At 40.6% G+C, this 25,481-nt stretch overlaps 1 protein-coding gene across 3 annotated transcripts; it reads right to left on the reverse strand.

Annotated features, from left to right (window-relative positions):
• Window positions 1–352: 352 nt before the first annotated feature.
• On the reverse strand, window positions 353–24,604 carry znf574 (zinc finger protein 574). 3 transcript variants are annotated; one of them, XM_046045695.1, is made up of 11 exons: window positions 24,475–24,604; window positions 20,943–21,100; window positions 20,273–20,338; window positions 10,608–11,769; window positions 10,282–10,499; window positions 9,785–9,964; window positions 9,405–9,499; window positions 6,349–6,443; window positions 4,243–4,391; window positions 3,671–3,958; window positions 353–1,380 (listed from the first exon to the last, which is right to left on the reverse strand). In XM_046045695.1, exons 1-11 carry the CDS (start codon window positions 24,485–24,487, stop codon window positions 790–792), a joined length of 3,015 nt encoding a protein of 1,004 aa, XP_045901651.1. In that variant the 5' UTR covers window positions 24,488–24,604; the 3' UTR covers window positions 353–789. The 3 variants fall into 3 exon arrangements, with proteins under 3 accessions (XP_045901651.1, XP_045901653.1, XP_045901652.1); XM_046045697.1 differs by lacking the exon at window positions 20,273–20,338 and having other exon boundaries at window positions 10,608–11,766; XM_046045696.1 differs by lacking the exon at window positions 20,273–20,338.
• Between the last annotated feature and the right edge of the window lie 877 nt (window positions 24,605–25,481).

The following is a 25,481-nucleotide window of genomic DNA, read 5'->3' on the forward strand; positions in this document are numbered from 1 at the left end:
GCCGTATCCCTGTTATTATTGTATTTAATTACAGCACAATACCAATCAATAACATAATGTCTTACAAATTGCTCGAACATTGGGTTTGATCTATACACACACATCTACTCCGTCCTGCCTTCCACTAACATTAGTGTACATGTGACAGAGAGAAACAGAGCGGTTTGAAAAGCTTTACACTGACTTGTGCTGAGTGGGTCTGTATATTTCATAGCAGAAAACCTCATTTTGTTTGTCAAAAGACACAAGTGGCAATTTACAGCAGGACCTATAAAGTCAATCCCATCTGATGGGATGGGAGCAATGCCCTCCTGTCATCCACCTTATAAAATGATGGACACTGACAAGTATGAAAACTGAAGAGTTTTATTATAAAGAAAGCAGAAGACATTTCATGGGCCACTACTGGTCTTTCCCCTAATAAATAGGGGCTATAAATACACCACGTCTGTATACAATCAAGGGCCAATTTTGTAACCCGTTTTTCAATCAGTTTGAAAGACTAATTTAAAGGTACATTCTGTTTTCCTGCGAGTTTTATCTGTGTAGTAGCCTTTAAGCCATTAGTTTTGCTCTGATTCAACAATGTTATTAAATAAAAAATATATATATTACTACACAGGAGGGATATTTTGTTGAAACGGACTTAAAACTAAAACTATATACATATAAAGGTAATAACTGTATATCCTGCATTTATCAAACTCCATCAACAGTCCATATTCTCCACTAATCTTTCAGTCTTTCTCTACTTTGTTGTCCTTCACACAATTGTTTTTTAATCAGCCTTCACACAGTTTCTTCCACAATGAACTCAATGGCATGCTGTGGCGACTGGCTTGTCTCCACCATGGTAATTTCATTTCCATCCATGGTGATCGTGGGAACAGTAATGGTCCGAGATCCCAGAACAGAGGAGGGCAGGATGACGACCTGTGAAGTGCCTTCCATGCCGCTGAGCTGATCAGACGGGATCATGACCGTTTCAGTGCCTCCTTCGCCCCCCTGCAGCACATAGATGGTCTGCACTGAGCCAGAATCAGCCTCCCCTGTGGTGGCCAAAGAAGACAGCACCTTGCCCCCCTCCAGCACCTTGGCGACATGGGCAGCCTCAGCTGCCTGCTCAGCGGTCTCCAGAGGCAGGTCTCCATGTAGCCGGATGTGTTTATCCAGGTTGGAGCGAGAGCGGAAGGCAGCGGGGCAGTGGGTACAGGGGTAGGGCTTCTCCCCACTGTGGGTGCGGGCATGCTCAGTGAGTCGGGCGGCCACACTGAAACTCTTGCCGCAAATCCAGCAGCAGAAAGGCCGCAGGCCGCTGTGGATGCGCTCATGGTCCTGCAGATGGGGCAGCTGGCGGAAGCGCTTGCCACATGTGGTACACTGGTGGAGGGATGGAGGAGAATGGGGGAGTGGACAAAATAAATATTTTTTAAAAAAGGTAAGAGGGTGGCAAGACAATACAGCTACATTCACAACAGTGCCAGTGCACAAACTTGACAAAACTTTTCTGAGCCCTTTCTTTATATTGTTCTGCAGGTCTGCTCTGCAGCACTTCTGGCTGGGGTAGATGAAGCGCAGAGAGAACAGGGTATGTAGGAAGACAGATACAAAGCAATAAAAACAGTTTGTTACACTGCAACTAAAAAAAAGTCAATCAATTAATCTGCTGGTTATTTTCACACATCACACAACTGATTAACTTGTTTAATATATAAAATATCAGAAAACTGTTAAAAAAGCCACATTACAATAACCTGAACCTTAAAGTGATGTCTTCAAAAGTCTTGTTTTGATGTACCAACAGCCCAAAGATATTAAGTATGCTCTTGTAGAAAACCAGCAAATATTTACATTTGAAAAGCTGGAACCAAAGAATATTTTGCATTTTTCCTGAATAAATGATTTACGCAACTGATCAGAATATCTGGTAATTAAAATTCTGCTGATCAACTAATCGATTAATCGTTCCAGCTCTACGAGTGTGTAGGGTAGGGTAGTACGATCAACTGAACAGCTGACACCAGAAAGAAATGTAACCAGTGAGCTGACAGCTAAACAATATCTAAATAATGTTTTCACATCAACAATTCCACAGCTGTACCTTTGCTGACACCCTAACATTCGCTCTCCGCTTGCTACCACCTGAGTGCAGACAATGAACGACAACTAGATACCTGATTAAACCTGAAGCACTACAAAAGAATGACTTCTTTGTGCTTTGTTTTGATTCCTACTGGGGACACTCAGATTGAAACTGTAATCCCTGTTGTCAGTTTTGCAGTTTCAGTATGTTTGTGAGATACATTCTAATAAAATTACCTTTCCTGTTGAGTTTGCTCTTTATATAGCCAGAGTATATAGGTATTCCTTCAGCAACGCACCGTATATTTGATTTAAATTAAAATTCATCCCCATAACTGCCTGTGTGTTTGAGGACCAATGCTCCTTGAACCTCAGTCCTTAGCGTGCCTGATAGATACGGCTCAAAGCAAAGCCACAAACATTAAATCAATTTCTACAGTCCAACGTGCTGTGATGGGCTTGGGTGGGTCCATAGTTGATGTCCTGCCTTGTCACCAGAGCAGCAGAGAGGGAGAGAGAGAGTCCCAGAATAGTAACAGGCACAGAGGGGAGCTGACAGGTCCTAACTCAACCCTGCCATTAATCACAGGTACACAGGGAGGGAGGAAACACCCACAGGACACACACTGCACAAATGGCTGTGGTCCAGAAGCGGAGAGATGACCATGGGGTGTGAGACGGTGCTGGATTTGAAATTCAGGTGTTTAAGGGTTTGAAAGACTTGTATGAAAAGCACAAAATATTGGTGATGCACGATATTGGATTTTGGCCGATATTAGATATGTTAAAACTAATTTTGGCCGATGCCGATACCAATATTTACATCTTATTTTTATCTATTTTAAGTCTCTCCTGTACTACTTTTACCCTATATTACTCTCATTTGTTGTAGAAACATATATTAAACAAGACAAATAACATTTGATTCTATCAAAAATGTATCATTTTATAATTCACCCCTGAAAACTAAGTCAATTATTTCACTTGGGAGATGATTACATGCCACATTTTAATGTAAAACCGTAACAACCAAGCTGAATATATTTTCTGAGCTACAAACAGCACTGTAGGTGCCTCAGTCCTTAGGATGCGCTTTAAAGCATAACAAACAAGACTGAAAAAAACTTGCGCTAATGGAGGAGATCACGTCTGCTGCTGTGGCTGTAGAGCTAATATCTATTGTCAGCTGTTCACACTGTTCCAGCAAACTCCTCAGCATGTAAAATATATTCTTTTAGAGGAGAGATGAGAGAGATGTTGGGAGTGCTTAAAATGTCCTACTATCTTCCTCCTGTTTGTAACGTGATGAATAAAAAAAAACTTCTGTTATTTAGTATTAAATGGGCCCAGGGATGAACTGTTTATTACCAGGCTGCAGTGTCTGGCAGTGTTAACTGAATTAATGTGCGATACAATAATCGTTGGTGTTAATTAATTAATGCGTTAAGGCGATAATAATGCACTAACGTTCCCAGCCCTAATTATATCAGATCGATAATTATCGTGCATCCCTACAAAATATGATTCAGAAGGTTGAGAGAAATTTCCTTTTTATGCAAACACAGACACACACCAACACCCTTCTTACCTCAAAGGGCCGCTCATCAGTATGTGTCCTCATGTGGACCTGGAAGGTGGAATTGTAGGAAAATTCCTTGTGGCAAATCTGACAGCGGAAGCGAGGTCGGTTTTTGGACTTGCTGAGCGTTCCTTGGAAATGGGCCAGCACATGCTCCTCCAGGGCACTGTTGGAGGTAAATCGGCGGCGGCATGGCCTCACTGGGCATTTGAGAGGTGTCTGGCCCGTGTGGGATAATCGATGGAGGTCGAGGCCCTCCTGGGTCATGCAACGGTGACCGCATAGGTCACACTCAATCTGAGGGAGGAATGAAAAGGAGGAGGGACACGATGGGAGGGAGACAAACCGGAAAGCGAGGGGATGGAGAACAGACAGAGGAGGGCAATTAATGAAAAGAGAAAAGGTCGGTGTCTTCGTGGTCTAACTGAGACGTAACCACGTCACAGTTTGATTATGACTGGGGACCTTTGTTAGATGTCACCCCCCTTCACTAACCCCACATTTAAGTCAGCTACCTAATAAAGGCAAAATGCCAAAAACCAAAAATAGAAAACTCATTTATGATTTTGAGTACTCCCAACCTGTCCAGTGCATCGTCCCCGGCCCTGACCACGTCCACGACCAGTATTCTTCTCCTCCTCTGTTGTAGGGCAACGCTGCATGTGGATTTCCAGTACTGATTGGTTCACAAACTGGGATGAACAGTGAGGACACGTCGCCGGCTGCTTGTCTGCAATGGAACAGTGTCAGGTTTTAAACAGGTGGTCATACGCTGTCTTCCTACTACAAGCAGCTCTCATGCCATGCTAATATTGATTGCGAGCCATCGTGCCAACAACCATGTACTGACAAGTGGCATAATGGCTGGTGATGGGCAATGGTGCCCAAAGACTGTGTCAAAAAAAGACTGAGCCTGTGGTCAATGGTTGCTTTTACTGTAAAAACACAAGGAGAGTTGGACCCAACAGATGTATGCTACAAGATCTAAGGAATGTACTTTTATGTTACTTGTGTTGTAGATTGTGGTAAAGCAATAGGCCTATAGGCCTTTTCCATGTCACAGTCGGAAAAACAGGTGTCAATAATTAAATGAATGATGGCTGAATGCTATTTAGCTGCTTCAGTTTCCGGGTCCTGGTAGTGTACACTCCCTGTCACGGCTTACTAGGACACTTGAATAGAACAAAGTCATCATTGATGTTATTAGTAACACTAATAGAGTGCTTTTTTCTGCAATAATCAAAATGTCTGCTGTGAAAAAAGGCCTACTGGTCAGTTAATGTTTTAGTCAAGTGAGTCAAAAATTTATCTGAAGACGTTTGCTGGTTCTACCTTTTCAAATGTAATGATTTGCTGCTTTTTTCTGTTTTATGTAATAATAATAATAAAAAAACATATTTTAGACTGTTGGTCAGACACAACAACAATTGTTAAGATGTCACCTCAGGCTCTAGGAAACTGTAATTGGTATTTTTTCACATTTTGGAGACAAATCAATTTATCAATACACTGTCAATCACTGACAGATTAATTAATCATTATTCGTAGCACTCCAATAAACAATTATATTCATTATCAATTGATCTAACCGGTTAGTCTCTCGATTAACTGATTGGTGGTTAGGTCTGTGAAAGGTCTAGCAAATAAGTACCGATCGTAAATTCCCGGAGTCCAACGTGACCAAAACCTAAAAATATTAATTTTACAGTGATACAAAACATAGATTTGAAGCAAATCCTCACAACAGAGAATCCAGATCCAGGAAATTACTAATCAATGGTCAAAATTGCTGCGGATTAATATTCCATCAGTCAGTTAATCAACTGATCAACTCATGATAATCTCAGCTCTAATCATCTAGTGCCCGAGTTTTATTTTGGCAAAGCAAACCGCACTCTCACTGGGTTGCTCTTTAAAACCCAGAAGTGAAATCATGGCCACTGATTCATTCGGTTCATCAACTTGTCCATAGGTTGCCATGCCAACATCTTGCAATCTGCTAAGCATCTGTACTGTCTATCCCAGTGGGGGCGATCCACTCTGCTCCCCACTGGGACCCTTTAATTAAACCTTTAATAAGTATATTCACAGCCTATGGCCCTGGACTGATCAATGGATCAATCTCTCCAATAATCTCTCTCAGGAGTCACATACTTCCAACCGCTACTAATGAGGATGACTTTCCAACACCCCCCCAATACATTTAACTCCACCTTCCTCCTCCTCTTGCACATGGGACACAGATCAATGGAAAGTCATTGACCTAATGCGTCGGAGGAACAATGCACATATAACATGGATGTACTGTATGTTTGTAAATAAACAAGATAGGCCACCCAAGCGGGATGATGGAGGCATTTATTATAACTTTACATTAATCAAATTGCATGCTGTACTGTTAAGAAAATCATATCTAATTGGTTTTCATTAAAAGCTGACACAGATCCTTGCAACTGATTTCCTATATTCCACAACCGCACTTGGTCTCACCCTCAATCTTGAATGTTATCACACAGATAAATAGACGGAAAAGTTGATTAGAGATATAAGAGAGGAAATGGTCGCACAGTGAAAGGATTTGACATGTGTAAAATATATTTTATGTTTTTGTTATTCCAGGTTGCTCCTGCTAACCATAAAAACATGTGGGTGAACAATATACGCGGGACTGAGCCCTGAACTCTCACCTTGGTGAGTGAGCGAGTGCAGGTCCAGGTCTTTCCTGCGTTTGAAGGCCTCTCCACATTCGGGGCAAGGGAATGGATGGCTGGTGTGGAGCAGTCTGTTACAAACACAAGAACACATTTTGTTTATAACTATTTTGCATAATATTGACAATTATAAGTTAACCTACAGAGAGTTTAACATGAAAAACAACTCATAGGAACAAGCAATAGACAATTACATGAAATAATTATGTATAAGATGCAAGTATAAAGACTCATAAAAATTGTAATAAAGAGGGGATGGGGAGTCATACTTTGGTTTTAATCTGCCACTCTATATGTGACTCGTAGGAGGATTACCAGCAAGTATGTGCTTAGCTGTGCTTCAGGTTAAATAAGGGGTATTAGCTGAGCATATAAAGGCTAGAGATAAAAGAACAGCAGCAAATTGGGAGGAGTCAGAGTTAGGACATGAAAGACTATATTTATCCATTGCATAACGTTACGCTGGATATAGCCTTAGGGGAGGAGAGAAGTGTTAGGATGTATTCACCTAATGCTGCATCAGGCCCGATTTCACAACATGGAACAAAAATAAAATGCTGGTTCTTTGGGCAGCTTCTCATAATCAGAACAAACACAGATGCTGTTGAAGTTCAGGAAACACAATGATCCACTAAATATTGCATACATACAAGTATACTGTATACATTATGTATATCATAATGCCACAGGTAGTGTTACAACAAATGTACTTAACTACACAAGTCACTTAAAGTAAAGCAGGATGCTAGAGGTGATGTGCAAGGTCATTTCTGTTCCCAGTTACATAGAAAATAGTAATCAATATTTCAGGGACAGCTGACCCTGAGGCAGCTTGGACCATTAAAATTTCAGTCAGGGTCGCCTCTTCTTCTAGGCAGATGTTCTTTAATGAGTATAGGTGACATACGTACAATATTAGTACAACAAGTAGGTAATACGCTGACTAGAGGCTAAAATAGTACGATGATTAATCAATTTGTTGATGGACCTAAAATGAATGAGCAACAGTTTTGATAATCACTGAACTGTTTACGCCATTTTATGAGCAAAAATGCCAAACATTTGCCGGTTCCATCCTCTCAAATATTAAGATGCTCCTTTTCCTCATCTTCTAATGCCGCATTCAGACCAACTGCAAATTTTCGCCTCGCGACGCTTTCCTTGCACATTCGCTGCAAGTGTTCACACACAACACGAGAAGCCGATTTTAAGGTGAATAAACACAACTCGCCTTTACTACAACTGTATGAACCCAAAGTAAACATTTTGCTGTGATTAAATAGCAATAATCGGATTAAACTGATGCCGAAATAACTACAACATGATGCAGATTTGTTAAACATACGAATTCATGCTTTGTCAGGTCTGTCAGCAAGACAGCAGGACAACAACTTCTAAAATGTTTGTTTTCTGAATGGAATTTGGATCGATCAGGGCTATGCTAACTTGGTCACAGTAAAGTACAATGATAGCTGGAATAAAGTTACAGACACGTTTTCTGAAATCATCAGGTAGTTCAACCTCCTCACGTTGCTCCCTGCTCCTCTCCCCCATGTTTAGCAGCTCTCAGCTGGCCAGATTTTCAATCCGCTGCTCTGCCCGGTCCTCTCCACACAACGCTCTGAAGCCTCGGTGACGTACGGACACTCTCAACACTGAGGCTATCGCGACTCAGCATCATGTGACTTCTTCGCTTGAGTTGAATTCCTTCGCGTTGCCTTCATGTCGCCGGCCCCGCCCCCTTCGCACCGCCCAACAGAAAATCGCATCTCTACGCGTCTTTGCATTGACTTTGTATGTAAACTCACCGCCCCGAACGCTCGCTTCGCTTTTGGTCTGAAAGCACCGTAAGGCCCCATGTCCACCAAAGCTTTTTTTTGCCAGCTGAAAACAGCATCTGCTGCTCTGAAAACGCCCAGCAGGGAGCGCTAGCGGGCGTTATTGAGGCGCAGCGTTTTTTCCAACTGCTTTGGTTGCTATGATACATTTGTTGCAAGTAGTTCTACCTAACTTTACTGGATGTAAAAATGTCAACACAGAGTAGAGTCCTTGCTCTGCATGAAGTGAAGGCTGAAGCAGGTAGAGAGAGAGGACGGTATGTGGGTTCATGAGATTTTGTGGGCGAGGAAACATCTTGGCGAGTACCGTTTAGTCCAAGAGCCGAGGTTGGAAGAAGCCCGGTTCCAGGATAGTAACCGTTGCTATGTTGTGGTATTTGTCCCGCCCCTCCTCTACTGTGCAGCGTTTTTCCCAAAGTTCAACTCTCGGCGACCTGGAAAAAAAACTCAGCGCCCAGCGTGGAAAAGATGCTCAGCGGTCATGCTGCTGGCGTTTTTACCAGCTTGTAAAAACGCAGCGCTCCCATTGGAATGAATAGAAAAAAACGCTTTGGTGGACACGGGCCCTAAGATAGGAAACTGAATATCTTTGTTTTGCTGAAGTTCTACTCTTGACCTTGGAAATAAGCAAAACAATCATAACTCAAAGTTACCTTCAATGTGATGTCACAATGTGACATTCAGTGTGCTATAGCAAAAGCCAATACAACACACACACACACACACACACAGTATATCCTCTCCCTGTTCCTCAACCAGGTAGGACAGGACCAGGCTCTTCCCCCGTCCTGGCTTGTTATCGTTATCATCTTAATTTACTGGGCCTCTGTCTGTCAATCATATGGGGCTGAGGCTCAAGGGCACCCACACATCTCAGTCAGCGTGTTTGCTACACAGCTTAAAGGTCTTGCTCTGTAGTCGGACACGGCTCAGCTACTACAGCTCCTGGCGAGGGGTAGGAGGTTTATCTAAATCCTGTCCGGGGTTCTGTTTGAAACAGTAATTCGACTGCATTTACACAGTAAACAGGGTTGGAAATGATTGAATATCTCTATGGAAATCCAGAAGGTTAGTGGTAGTTAGAGTGTTGAATATAGTGTAATGGAAGTAGTTAGATGGGTTGTAGGCATTTCCACCAACACTCCCGCAAATAAAGAATGCTGAATAACTAATGAAATGTTATTGTGTTATTACTTGTGATGGTTAAGCTGATCCTCCGTGTTGAAGCGCGAAGGGCAGTGAGGACAAGGGAAGAGATGAGCAGCTCCCTCACTGTCCAAAGTACAAACCTGTATTGAGGGACACAACAGTCAAAGTCAATAAAAAACAATTTCACAGCAAGTCATCTACCAATAATGTCTTAAATTATGAAAGATAACATGTTAAAATAAAAACCCATCACTTCAAAAGTGACACCTACAAACAAAATGACTGCTGACCTCCAAGTTAATTTCACATTGCACATAAAGTTTAGTTAATATTCTAAATTGAATGCAGCTTATTTATTTATTTTATATTTTATATGTGAGCTTTTGGACTTGATTTGAGAGCTAATTTAATAAGGAGAGCGGTACCGGTTTGCGTCCACGCTTGCGCCGAGGCAGGGCTGATGAGTGAATGCGTTGGTGTCTTTTCAGGGTGGCTGCCTGGGAGAAGTTTTTGCCACAATCATCGCAGCTGAAGGGCTTGTTGCCCGTGTGGCTCATGCTGTGGCGCAGCAGGCTCTGGGAGTTAGTGAAGGACTTTGTGCACACCTTCACAACAACAATAATCAGGATTAGTGCCATAGTTGTATTTACAACATTTTTAAGTACCTCTTGTAAGGGAATAAATAAAGTTGCATATGGCTGTTTGCTCATATTATACTATTCAAACCAAGTTCCCTTGTGCAGCGACACTGGAGAATGTGTCAAATATAATGAGGTTGAAAGATCAAATTATGTCTACTTCAAACCCAACCCGTTTCAAAAGCATTACATCATCACATCAATGTCTGCCATATGACATAAATGGCATTCACATCAAAGAAAACTATCCCTCAGGCAGATTTTAATTTAACTGTGATTGGCACCTTGCACGTGAAGAGCTTTTCCCCGGTGTGGCTGTAGACATGGGTGCGGAGGAAGACGCGTCGGGTGAAGGTTTTGCCACAGTAGGGGCAAACATGGGGTAGTGGCGTGCGGGCCCAGTCCTGCAGTAGTTTGGCAGGTGGAGGGTGGTTGGTGTTGTCTGAGTCTGCTGCAGTGCTGCTGCCTTCTGATTCCTCTCTGGTGCCTGAGCCCTTGTTTCCTGGAAAGATTTATAAAAAAATAAAGTTAATTGAGGACTAAACCATCTACATGCAACAAATGCCTTATTTTGTCCCCTCAAATGGGCAAAACTAACACTTTCATTTACCTTTTAGCGCACTGACACCGCTCAGGATCCTGAAAGAGGGCTTACTTCTCTTAGAAAGGGGTGAACCTGATTCACTAGCAGAGGCAGGTGGGGAAAGCAGCCGTTTCGAGCTCTGTGGAGTATCTTGAGGTTTAGTGACGGCTGTTTCATCACCAGTTTCAGCTGCATCTGCCACCTCTGTCCCTGATGATAAGCGGTGCTGCCGGCGATGGTACAGGTACTGGGTGGTGTTCATAAAGCCCTCCCCACAATGGGGGCAACTGTGTAGTGGCTTTTTCAGGTCATGCTTCTGCTTACGATGGGTGACCAGCTCTTCCTCATCGCTGAAGCTCTGCCCACACTGGGTGCACATGAACAACTCTGGATGTGTGAAACTGTAGCTGGCACTAGTGGTGGGGGGAGTGGCATCCTGTCCCTGCTCGCCAGTCCCATTGCTCTGAGTAAAAACTTCCTCTGATGTCTCTTCAGGAACCACTAGCATTTTTTCCTCGCCTTTCTGCCGGTGCTGCTTGCGGTGGTAGAGAAATAGGGTGGTATTTAGAAAGCTCTCCCCACACACAGCGCAGCGGTGCAGAGCTTCCTCAAAGCCGTGTTGGGTCTTGCGGTGTGCCACGAGTTCAGACACCAGGCCAAAGCACGAGCCACAATCCACACACAATAGCACTGGTTCGGGCTTAGGCTTTTTGTTTGCGCCTCTCTTCCTGGGAGATGAATCCTCTAGGTTAGAGGTTGAAGGGGCCACCTCAGAAACAGCAGGATCAGAACTCTGAGCTGAAGATGTATCTGTGACCTGCTGCCTCTCTTCCTCTGCTACGAATTCCTCTGGTTCTGGCTTTTTGCTAATTTCACTCTGCGACAGGGAAGAATTATCTGGATTTACAGTTGAATCGGAGCTCTGAGTTGAAGCAGTCTCTGGCTCAAGTTCTGGATCAGGTTTGGACTTGGTCCCGGAAGCAGACTGCTGACATGTCTCTTCTTTACGGTGTTGCTGCCAAAGGTCCAGGCTCTTGAAAAGTTCATCACAATCCCCACACTGGTAGAGGATTCTGGGCTGGTCTGTAGCCTGCTTGAGTTCACTCTTCAAAGGTTGCTCAGAGGAGTGTTCTGCATGAGCTTGGATCTCTGGGTGTGCAACTGTCCTTGATATATTTATTACCTGCTGCTGCAAAGACAAGGGAGGGGGAAAAAATAAAAAATAAGAGATTATCCTCAATGTTTCACTTCACTGTGTATTTATATACACAACAGAAAAACCTCCTTGTACTACTAATTCAACCAGCAGTGTTTTTATTTTATTCTTTCTGGCACATGACGGATGAGAATTCAGTGTTGGGGTACTAAGGTCAATTAGAGCAGCATGTGTTTATGGCCAAAGTTCCTCAGAGAGCTCCAGACAGCCCAGATAAGGCCTCAGCCTGGCCGATAACTATCAAAAGCCCATCAGGGTTGAATAGGTCACTCCACAGGGTTTTACATTTTCTCCCTCAATCTATCCAGATGATAAAAACAGAACATCGAGGTCGAGGAAAAAGATGTCTGAAACTGTCTCAATCATGACAGGTTAATATGTCTCATATGCTTTAATGATCTATGGGCTTTTGTTTCAGCATTCATTCAGTATGTGAATACTGAAGACCACCCCCACATGTGGTTTGGTTGATTCAATAGCATTTCGATTGCATTAACATACATTTTTCTTATGCACTGAGCTCAACATCTATTGTGAGTTCTAAACCAAATGTATTTTTCATTATTCAAGAATGTCATTGCAGAAATACCCTAAATTATTGTGAAATTGTTTTAGGTTCCATCACGCACCCCTATGCTAGTGTATCTGAAATTGAAATGGGCACAATTCATGGTATTCATAGTAAAACGTAAGTGGATGTCTTAAATTGTTTTGGGTTTTTTTAATTATAATTAAATGCGTCAATCAAAGGAATCAAAATTTCCATCGGACGATGTCTACAATGAAACATCAGGATGGACAATGTTATCAGGTGCGCGGGCTCGCTTGGGGGGCAGCAGTCGTCTCATGTGTTCTCGCGCAGACTTCACTCGGTAAAAAAAAAAAAAAGAACTATTAACTTACGTCACAAGTCACGGTGGATATTTTACGCACGACCAGGTAAAGCAGTAGGGAACACACAGGGTGCAGATGTTGGTTTAAGTTGTTTGATAGGCTACGTCATTAATAAGCCGACGTGCAGCTCACCTGCTGCCGTGATAACTGATCGCGGGAGGAAATATACGGAAATAAGACGACTTGTCAGTCTTTTAGGTGACTTTATAAAAACATACTGCTGATGGAGAAAATGGAACAGAGGGGGGCGAGAGAGACGCGGGGCAAGCCGGGGTGTTTACCTGACATGTAGGTGTGTGTGAGTGTGTCAGAGTGTAGGGAGAAGAGAATTCCGTGGCAGGTGCAAAGCATAGGCTACTTAAAAACAATGATAAGAATGTTTGTGGTCATTAAAACCTGCTTTCACAGGGTGTTATAATGTGAAAATTAGACTTTTTTTTTTTGCTGGGGGGGCGGGGGTTTTACAATCACGATGCCGGCTCAACGTCATGATGTCTGTCAGCCATCGCCAATGGACAATGGCATCGTCTATCGGCCCAACCCTAGTCAATCGTGAACAATAATGAGATAAAACGTTACACATTATGCTAAAACATTATGTTACAGGTGAGGAACAAGTTACTTTCAGTTACAGTTACTGTCTGTGGTGAGAATCCTAAATTTCTTGCCGAAATGGCACATTTTCCATTAAGGTGGTACAGAATTTAACTTTGTTAGCTCTAAGGCCTGCTCTGACAAAAAGCTATTTTGTCTACATTACTCAAGCCTGTAATGGAACAGAAAGCCAGGATCAGTCTAAATCAAGATTTATGTTTTGAACTCTGTAGTTCTTCTTAGTAGTACAGCTCTACACAATAGAGTACTAGTGTTATCTCAGATAGAATGAGTTCTTTGTACAATCTAAACAGGACATAATCTCAGTCTGGAGGCTCCAAAAAAAAAACAAAAAACATTATTCCTGCACATGTACAGTAAATTAATCTTCCTCCACAGCTCAAGCATGCACAAAACCAGCAACATTCCCAAATACAGTACAAAAGAACAGCCGCAAGCAATAGTGGTCAATCAGCCCATCTCTGCCACTAAACTGGAGATAGGGTTCCACATTATTAAAAATCATGAGAAAGTAATATCAGCAGGAACATATTTGAAGAAAAAAAAAGCTTGTATATCCTGTGGTCATAGCAGTAATGTAATATGTGAACAATGGCTCACCAAAAATGACTCACTCGAATGACTGTACCAAGCAATGCTGGAGGTTTCATATGTGAAAAGGGCTGTTATAAAGACTTACATATCTATATCAAACATCACTAGTCTTCTTTTGTGATTCTTCTGACAAGTAAGAAGGCCTTTACCTCAATATGGCTCGCATCCTCTTAAACCTCTAAATGTTAGAAATGTTTCATATCAGTGGTGTGTATTTTTAGTATATAGTGTTTTCCATGTTTATTTCATAGTCCCTTCATTTTTATTATGAGTGAGGCTTTTATTTGGAATTTTTGAAAATGCTTTGTATGTCATGACATACTAGGCATATATATACACAAAAGATACAAGTTGCAAGTCACAAGAGTGACATTATACTTTTTACAAAAGGCAAACAATGACTCAAGTCTTTACGCGTGTGATAAGGTGATTTATGCATTTTGTTTAGATTTGCAATTGATACTGAATTACATAACAGCTTTTGTGACAATATGTATCTAGATGACTACCCAAAATTATTATAGCATGACTGTGTATTGTTAATTGGTGTTGAAGCTTCAGTAGAAGATGAAACAAAAAAAACAAACACATTCACATAGTAGACACCCCAACTTTATCCTACAAGCTTTGCCTGCACTGCCCATTTACCAACTGACCTCACTAAATATTTGGACATGTTAATTTAAAGCTGAATAAACATGCCATGGTACAGGCACTACCTCAAAGTTGTCTCTTTATTTGATTTATCTATTGTACAAGTTGTAGCGTTCATCCCTTCCTTACGTTTTGCTGTTGATTACAATTACTGAAATGACAAAAATGGCATCACCTACTATGCAATGGCTATTGTTTGACTTAATGAGCATTATCAGTCAGAAAGGTCAGAGCACTGAGAGTGAATAGCAGAACATACACTTCAAGTAAACTATGCATAAGGTGCCAGTCTTCAAGATATAACACTTGACCATGCAGCTGATGCATTACAATTTTTAAAACTACAAGAAATTGAAGGATTTAGGCTTTCAGGGAGCAACCCTAGTCAATTTCCTCTAAAGCCTCTAATGGTGCCATATGTGAAGCGCACATTTTCATGTATATTGATAAGGAAGTTGGCAGATGCGGCAGGAGTCACACTATCTAAAAGGAAATCCGACGAAGGGGTAAATTTGTTTAGTGAAAGCAGGGTGAGCTTCTGATGAACCAAATCACTGAAATGGCAAACTTTGACTTGTTCGGTGGACAGTTTTGAGGAGACATTTTTGTTCTCCTTTAAAGCTTGAGCCTCTCACTTCCAGACACAGGGGACATATCTTAAGTTACACAGTCTCAAATTTACCAAGCAACCCCATTTCTTATCATTATAGTTCCCTGAATTCCCCCACTCATCTGAGAAATGTTGAAAACATTTGTTAAAAGAGCTCCTTGTGTCCATTTGAGACATAAAAAGCCTTTGGTTTATAGCAATGTCATACAATATACACAGAAATGATGATAATTTAACTAATGAAGTGGGGCTGCTTCCAATAAACCGGATTATGGAAAAGTGGAGGCCAGGAAGCCATAAGGTACCCAGGTTTTATAGTGTTTCTCCAGCTGTTTCATGTATGAGAAGGCCAATGAGAGATTCATCAGGAGAAAGTATGGCACTGACTGATGCATTCCTCATGCTCTTCTCCCTGCTGGCGACTCAGGATGCAATTTGTCTGTCATGAGTGTCACTGCTTTATGGATGTGTGTTGAAGACTGTAAGGATGGAAGTCTGGGCACAAGCTCAGACAGCCATGCCCTACTGCTAAACGAGGGCCAATGACTTGCTTTTAACCCCAAGGGCTTTCTGACACTGTCATGGGAATGCCAAAAGATAAAAGTGCCAGTTGCACCAAGACTCAGCTCAATATGTCAAAGTTAAACAGAATAACTCGCTGCATTATACAACTTTCAAACTTTGCAATTCAAATAGCGCCTTCGTAGAACTCAGAATTAATAGAGCTCAGCATTTTGATGAAATACATCCCAAAGAATATATTCTAAACAGGACACAATTTAAAAAAATACTGAATAAAATGCAAAAATCCACAGGCCTCTCAATTTCACTGAGCCAAAACAATAGAAACACAACTGAATTTACATAGAGAAGCATACATTTAGTACACAGAGGGAAAACACAAAATGAAAAGATGAAGAAAATTAATTTTCCCCCTCATTCTCTTGAAAACAAATTGTTCATTATTATTGGAGCATGAGGAACATTCTGGTGATTCAGCAGGCCATGCCGGATACCATGTAAATACGGCATCCTGGCATCAATCTGACTTGCGACCTTTATCATGCCTTTCCCTCCTGCACTCAATCAGACAGTGTTTTATCAAATGAACGCCCCAAAACAATGCAGTGGTGGCTTATATTTCAACTATGTTGCTATTGTACTGAAACATGTTACCAAAAACAACATCTCCATTAAGCGAGCCTATACTGTCTGTCCGGACTTAAAACACACACACACACACACACACACACACACACACACTTTCAGAACAAAGCTCAACCAACAACTCTGAAATGGCTGATATATGCCAGAGGAGAGCTTATTCAAAATACAAAAGATGCACTGTCACATATTCTAAAATTTCCATAAATCGATAATCAATCCACTTTTAACACTGCAACATTTTTGCCTGTTACACCTGTTCGCCTCACTAGTGACTCATTACTCTGATAAACAACTAATGTGTTATTTCGCCATTACTCTAGACAGTAAGCAGTTCCAGGTAGCGCTTGAGTACTTACAAAAACTGGTGAATAATCTGCAGGCATTACTACACCATTGCCAATTTATCAGGATGAAAGCTAGAGGTCTAACAGATGGACTGGTGTACTGACTGAGTGACTGATATTTGTCTTAAATAAGACTACCGGTATAATGTATGCACAATTGCACATGTTCCAGTAACAATAAAAAAAGGATGCAAGCCCAACACATTATATGTAATGTCGAAATCTAATGAACACACACAAAAAAATTGCCTTTTAAAAATGTATGGTTTATAACTCCTAAAACATATAATCATGTGAATGCTTATGATTCTTTTTGTTTTTAATGTTATTTTAGATCATTTTGGAAACTCACGTGTTTATGCATCTCAACTGAATATTGTCTATACTCTTTTGTAGCACGCTATAGTAGTCTTTGCCTGTTGATTGTATTTATGGTTGTAACAATGTTTCAAGGTTCAGTGTGTAAGTTTTAGTGGCATCTAGTTGTAAACGATGCGAATTGCAACCAATTGCTCACTGTGCATTCACTTGCTCCTCGGACGGAATAAGTACTTTATAATAAATGTATTAATTCTAACGGCAATTGTAAATTCAGCAGTACTTCAAACTAAGGTTGTACATCAGTTTAATTTCTAAATCCAACAACAAAAAGGCTTTGAAAACTGTCAACTTACTGTCTTATTTTAAAATCTTTATAAAATATAGACTACCCCTGCGGCTCATTATGTAAGGTCTTAATACACCACTGAAAACAGTTATTTACACTGAACAAAATTATAAACGCAACACTTTGATATGCCACATCTGTGAGGTGGATGGATTATCTCGGCAAAGGAGAAGTACTCACTAACACAGGCTTTGACAGATTTGTGAACAATATTTGAGAAAAATAGGCCTTTTGTGTACATAGAGAAAGTCTTAGATCTTTGAGTTCAGCTCAGTGTTTATAAGCGTTTATAATAAGGGTGCTCCGATCGATTGGTCTCCGATCATAATCAGCAGATAATGGCTTTTACTAGTTTGATCGGTGGCCGCTAAAAATGCCGATAAGAAAAGCCGATCAGATTATGCAATACTCGCCAGACAAATTTTCGCTACGCTGTTTGAGCGGTTTTCAAAGCTAGCTAGCACCAAAGTCCTTCTCAGACAATAAGGGATTAACGTGCCCACATAATCATTTACAATTAGAGTTGAGCAGCAATCAGACAATTGGAGCAACACGCAGGAGCGATCATGTGAAACTGTCGCAGCTATGCTCATCTCACTCACGCCACCCGCAACTGGAGTTTAACAGACACATCAGGCAGAGCGAGACTGATCCTTCAGTGTGAGTTTCCTGATGCAAAGAGTGGTGCCACTCAATCAGCTGACTGCCTCTCTCTCTCTGTTTTCATTACAAAAACGGTGACCTTTTGCTACGATTCCGCCTCCCGTCCAGATTAAAACGGTGAATCAGAAGATGTTTGTGTGTCATCGTTTTATAAAGTCCTCTATCTCCGTTTTCAGACACTCACATTTGGCTTTGTGAGTCGGTCTTATCAGTCATGCAAAGAAAAAATATGATGCTTTACAGAGTTTTAGTATTTTTATTAAAATATAAGTACTGTGTAAATAACACTTAACAGTTAGCCTAGCCTACTGTGCATGTCGCTGTATTTACTTTGCGACAACTCCCAGTCTGTTTTCCACCGCCGTCTCTCGTACTCCCGTGTTACTTTCAGTAACAGTTCAATTCATGCTTACACTGGCACGCGCATGCCCAGTGTAGCTACCTGAACGGCCGACAGAGATCAACTCTGATACGCAGCTGAAACGCTGTTGTGGACGGAGAAGATCGTTTTCGTTATAAAACTGTTTTAAAAACGTAGCAGTGTGGATGTAGCCTCACATTACCCCACTCCTCTCTCTAATCCTCTCATGTCAACCCTCCCGTTTTCCCCAAGATTCTCCCGTATTTTTTCGTTCTCACCCGGTATCCACCCATTAAATGTTTCCACGTAAATCTCCCGTATTTATAACCTTTATGAAATCAAACAAAAACCTTCTGGTCATATTTAAAGTGTTTGCTACTCTCCCTCTGGTAAAGTCGGTGGCAGCATGTGAAATATGTAGACTGTGCTTTTTGCACAATAAAAAATGAAAACAATCCACTGAAATGATATAAGGCCTATAGCCTACTAATGGCAAACCATATGAAATTATAATGAATGTAGTAGCCTATGTAATATTAACAATTGACTGTATAATATGGAATTTACATTGTAGCCTATTTATTTAAATCTTCCTTATTCTCTGTAGCCCTTCTCCCTCTCTCTGCTCCTCTCTCTCCCCACTAAAGCCCACAGAACCTGCCTGAGCTTTCCAGAACAAAAAGCAGCTACTTCAGAGTTTATCATCGACTCATGATGCCTGTGCTCCTTTATCTCCTAAATATTTTGGCTACAGCCTTTTTTGTTGCAGTTTTTATGGTTGTAGTAAATTTATAAAGATGCTGTTCGTTCAGTTTTCGTAGTTTATTCCACAGTAAAGCTATATTTGTTAAGCTATAAGATGTTCACAGTAACCAGGCAAAGGCTGCTATGGTTTAAGTCTCTAACACAGATTGAGTGGAATTTGTTGCCCATGTTTCCTGGCAATAAAATAAACAGTTGTCATTTCATGATACTTTATCATCTGTTAACTTTAACACTTAATACTTTTTAGGACCAATTAAATAAATATACTGTATAATGCTACATGATAAATAAAAGGCTCCAAATAGACCCAGTGATCGGTATCGGCCGATAATGCTTTCAACAATCGGCCCAAAAAATCCTGATCGGAACACCTCTAGTTTATAATTTTGTTCAGTGTATATTAATTGCATTTCTGTTAATAGATCCTCCTAAAACTACATACTGACCCTTTAATGCTGCCCTTTTGGCCAGATTTCTTTTAAAGAAGAGTGGGCATACCTACCTTCATGAAGGTTAAAATTAGGGCTGCACGATTAAGGCAAATTAAGTCAAACATGTCGTGCTACAACTATCCATGGGTAATCAACAAGAATAGCCCAAATTGATATTATTATTTATTTATTTTTTATTATTATTTAGTACGATTTAAGGGTTGTTGGATACATGGAGTTTCATCAGTTCCCAAAGTGTGAAGGGATGTACTTCATCCATTTATCATACAACCAAAGCAGGCCCCACTACTCGCCTACCACAACCTGAAAATGAGTGCTGCCTATTTTGGTTGCTTGATAAACTAATCAAATGCACCCCTTTCCAGACCTGCCTGTAAACATGTCATGCATACAATGCAGCTACTGACGTTCAGTTACATGAGGCGGCTTCTGAGTGCGTGTATTCCCGTTATCAGCAGCACCTTGTCCCAGTGCTGGTTAAAAGTTACTATCACTGGGCTGTTCCATACGCTAATGTACACGCACACACAAAAATGATCTCCATCTGTATACCAGGCCTGTTTATCTTCCACCACGCAGATTAAGCATACATTTGAACATTGTTAGAAATGGTAGATTACATGTAAATAACACAACTACGACACACATGGCCATTTGTTTATTAAGAAGCATGTTGTTTTTCCCAAATACCTCTCCACTTGTCCATGCTGGTGTCAGATTCGAATACCAGCTGATTTCTGGAGGGTTGGCACAGGGCTGAACCAAGTGTGGTAGAAAGTAGAAGAAGATAAACTTTTTAAGGACCCAAATGTATCTGGTGAAATGGTATTTTTTTCATACTGCTATATATATATATATGGCAAAAAAAAAAAAAAAAAAAAAAGAGATATTGCAATATCATTTATTCCCAATATCGTGCAGCCCTAAAATGTTCAGTTTTGTTGAAACAGCTGAAGTTTGGGGTTCTTTTGAACTGTATTGCTTTAAACTGGCAGTTGTTTCTGTTATTTTGTCTACACCATTAAAATCAATGAAGGTAGCCTAAATAAAAATATGACATCAGTGTCAGAGTAAATTATTACAAACAACTCAATGTTAAGTGCTCTGATCAGGGTTACTATTACTATGATGGGTAGCATAGCACTGTCAATTTATGACTAAAGTTACTCTTCAATGTCATTCTCCAGAGCTATTTCAGAAGCTTTTATGTGATCACACTGCTGGTCATGTCAGGCCACACCATCACAATATTCAGTTCTATTCCTATCTCTATTATCAGTTCTATTCTATTCCACTCAAAAACACCCGAAGCACAATCATATGATAAAAAGGGGAAATGGTTGACTGTGCCATTATTTACCCGAGTCTGTAGCAATGGAACATTGACAGGGATGGTTCCAGATGTGTCGGGCTGTTCATCCTCAGCAGTGCACGTCAACTGGTGCTCAAGTACCTCTTCCAGGGTGTTAAACTCCTGGTAGCAGGGGAAGCACATGTACACAGACGAACTCTCCATGGCTGCCAGGGGATTAGAAATCAAAATCATTTCATAAGAAACGTAGCAATGCAAAACTGATTTGGATAAAAGATGAAACGGTTCACAAAACTCAGCACTTAAAATATGAAAGTAATATCACAATGTGAGCCTTATACAGATGCCTACCCACCAGTACATTACATCTGAAGTTGGGTTGTGAACATTGCCCTCTCCTGATGAAAAGACATCCCTGCATATATTATCAAGACAACAGCTTGAACTCATGTGCCAGAAGGCTAACTCTGGGGTTGCCAAGATGACTCACCATGCGCTGAGCCAAGGCTAATTGTTATTTTGACCATGCAGGTTGCTGCTCAGGTAGTGACCCTGCCAAGTCTTTCTCTCTGCCATCTCATGGGCCAAGCTTAGCTCCAACATCAATTAGATATTTGCTGTAATTGGACCCAGTGCAGTCTAGCTCATGCTGCTTCTGAATTTAACTATAATCAAAACACAATCCTTCCAACTCGCTGGATACAAATCAGACCTCATACTGCAGCAGCAGAGATCTTACCTTACAAATCAAAAGAAACCCACTGAAAGACACACATCTTACCTTTGAAAGATACCAATGTGACACAGCCTCTAGTTGATCATTTTAATTAGCAGGTAAGTCCATTACTTAAGGGATACGCTGCTTTTTTATTTTCATATTGCCTACAGAAGATGTAAATCTTTGAAAATGGGTCAAAAATTCTTCGTAATGTCACAGATAGTGTTGTAGTACTCAAGACCGGTCTTGGCATCGAGACCGGTCTCGGAGCTCGACCACATTTGTACTCGGTCTAGTCTCGGTGTCGAACATAGACCAGTCAAGACCATAACTTTGGGAATATCATTAAATTGCTTTTGCATTGCCTGATTAAAGGTTTTCTTATCTTATTAATTTGTTAACATCCTAACTTTGATTGGATGTTAAACTTATTGCTTCAAATGCCAATAACCCTAATTGAAAATCCCTAATTAATATTACAGTATTACGGCCCCCCCTTCACACACACACTCCAAGAAAGTGAATGAGGGAGACAGCAGAAGCTGTGGCTGTCTGAGAGCAAGAGGATATGTCAGCAAAATCTTCTTAATAACATTTAGCTACCTAAGCTACAAAGAGTTAATCTGTCACACAGCAACCTGAAAAAAAAAAAAACACACTGCAATCTGTAAATTCTACTGTGCAACTGACTAATTTAGTTAACATATTGGGGGAAGTAGCTTATGTAGTTAGTTTGTTAGAGACTGAGGACAGAGCATGTGGGGAAAACTTGTTCCTAAAATCATTTTTGCTTGTGATAAACAATGTTGAGACATGCCACATTAAAGCTATGTAGCTAATGTGTTAGTTAAGTTACATCATCGTTAGCTACTTGACAGCTGCATACAGCGCCCAACATTAAAGCTACGCTCCGTTATAACGGTCCCTCATATGGGTAAGAGAGCTAGCCAAGAGATGTGACAGCAGAGAGTGAAGACAGAGTAACGCGCCAACACTTCTATGATATATGTACATATTAAATAGGTTGCTCTGTATGGCCATAAGCACTTGGCACTTTAATCACTTAAGAGAGCTAATTTTGAGTTTGAATACACAGCTGCAGATCAAAAACGAATGATCAAATATAGAATAAAGTTACAAGAGTCACCCAGAAAGCCTCATGCTTTCACAAAAAACTGTATTGTATAATCAATCAATAATGATAATTATAGTGATATAATCTTACTCTAACAATATAAAAAATGTTAAATAAATGTTTAATTAATTTGAATAACAAATGAATCAGCACTTTTTTTATTAAGATATTTTGTTGAGGAAAAGCGACTGAAAAAAGATTTTTCTTAAATTTAACTCATGCATTTTTGTTGAACAAAGATTTTATAATAATAGTTTAAATATTCTACCTAAGATTTGTAAAGTGATCCACTGATTGGCATCAAGTGTTTCACAATTAACAACTGCCTTTATTTTTTAAAGAATAATGATATTACATTTATTGTGTTAATAACTTATACCAAATTATATGAATTTTTTTAATGGTGATATGTATGTGGGTGTTTTAATGGGAATGTGGATCTTTGAGATCAAAAGTACCTATGATCTTGTTCCACATTTTATTGTGTGTCATGTAATGCGGGGAACTGGTCTTAATCTTGACTGGGTCTCACACTCCCTCGGTCTTGGTCTCGACTTGGTCTCACCCCCTAAAAGTCTTGGTCTTGTCTTGACTACAACACTAATGTCACAATAGCGTTGCTTATTGACGTGTTTAATGACACAGCGTAATAGACTTTGTCAGGCATTTGCTACACAGACAATATGTGTTAGTGGGAGATATTTACAGTTGGTTTTGGTCAGGTGGACCTGTTTATAGTAAGAGAAAAATAGATATAACCAGAGTTATCATTTAAACAGCCAATTATTATTAATAATAATGTCCCACTGCCGCCTGTTGGGATGTCTAGTCTGCTTGCATCATTCCTTTCAGCAGAAACTACACTGTCCTGGCACGGATGGTAAGATACAAACCACTGGGTTTCTGCAACACTGTCCATCTCAGCCTGGCAGTAACGTTAAACAATCAGATGCTAGGTGGTGTTCATCTGCTTTTACACATGTACCTCCCATCACTGGTAGTAATTTCCTCATTATAATTTGCCTTTATTAGTAAGCCATGTGGTGGATGACTAGCCAACACGTATGAATGTTTAACGTTACTGCGGGGACAATGTCATTCCAAAGTTGATTCACAAAGAGACACAGGAGGACACAACTACCAATAAAACGTATTTCATGCAAAGGCCGGCTAATACCAAGACTCGTGTTATCTCCTTTGACAGTTTGTTTTTTTCTTTTGGAGGGGGGGGGGTGTCTGTCCCGAGCTAGCACGAACGACAGATCCACAGCTAACGGTTAGCAGTTGGCTAGTAAGCCGTCTTATCTCTGATCAGTGCTGGGCTGCTAAAATGCAACGATGGCCATCTTTCTAGCAACATGGCTAACGTGTCCCTGGCGTGGTAGCTAGCTATTTTTGTTAGCTTGGAAGCTAATTTAAACAACCGTCTTATTATTCCTTGATAGCGGGCGTCGAAGACAAATCAGCTAGCGACTAAAACCCCTTTACCGCTTGGACCAGTGGTGCTTTTACTTTGAGGTACCAAGGAGAAGAAGAAGAAGAAGAAAAGACCGAAGAAGGAGGGCGGGATACGCTTCTTCGGTGGTATAATGGCGGCGACAGACTAAAAGTTAACATTAGCTGTCTCCCCCCGTCGAAATCCTCCATACATAAATATCAGTGTGCAATATGTCGCCGAAAAAGTAGCAGTCATATGAAATAAGTTAAATTAATTCAACATAACTCACCTTCCTCAGACATTACCGGTGGAGGAAATGGGACAACTTCAGTTTTTTCTGTATGTTAGAAGGCTCGATCTGATTGGCTGTATCAGTCACTCCATACACCAATAGTGTTCGACTACACATAACACTGAGGGAGTTTGTAGTCCAAATGCGCGCCAGGCCCAGGACTGCAGCAGGATCAGTCAGATATACTAGTACTGAACTGTGCAGTTTGAGATACTTGTACTTTGAGACATTTTACTTGAAATACCTTAAAGCAGTGTGCGCTGCTGTTTTCTGTGCTTATCTTAATAATAAGAAATAATAGTTGACAAAGCACTCCCTACTCAAGGTCGACTTACTAGCTTTTTTCCATAGCTTTGAACTATATCACAGGGTCTTCATCAGTCAATTAGGGTTTGCTCACTTGTCATGGAGACAAATCTGGTGACATGCAAGCTCAGCAGTTCTTATGATTCAGTTCACACTTCTATGTCCAGATAAAGCGCTAGTAAGTGGCCTGTCAGTCAGTGTTGTTTTGTCAAACTACAATTTCCAATGTCAAGGATAACTTTTCATGCTTACAGTCAAGCCAAAAACTGAAAAGAGGTACTAAAAGTACACGATGACAGTGTGACACAGTTAATAACTCAGGGAAAAGCAAGTTAGAGGACGCTCAGTTGGATAAAATGCTATTTGTACAAAATGGCTTATAAGAAATGTGTTAAGTTCATAAAGTTGTGTTAGTAAAATCAATATATTTTCTTTTCTTGTTCAGATTGTTTAAATTGGATCCCATATGTCCAAAATGCTGATGTCAAAATAGGTATATAGCCTTTTAAGGCCTAGTTTACACAAAGCTAGGACATACAGGCTCTAAACCAGAAAATCAACTTCTAGTCAGTTAATGTTTCCCCTTCCCTGTCTCAAACCAGAATAGTTTTTTTTCTCTTTGCAAATTGAGTTGCAAAGGAGGAAGAGCAAAGAGACGCTAGACTAAGGTTATACATGCATAGGCAAAAGTTAATTCA

Source organism: Micropterus dolomieu, linkage group LG03, assembly GCF_021292245.1.
Source record: "Micropterus dolomieu isolate WLL.071019.BEF.003 ecotype Adirondacks linkage group LG03, ASM2129224v1, whole genome shotgun sequence".
Lineage (NCBI taxonomy): Eukaryota > Metazoa > Chordata > Actinopteri > Centrarchiformes > Centrarchidae > Micropterus > Micropterus dolomieu.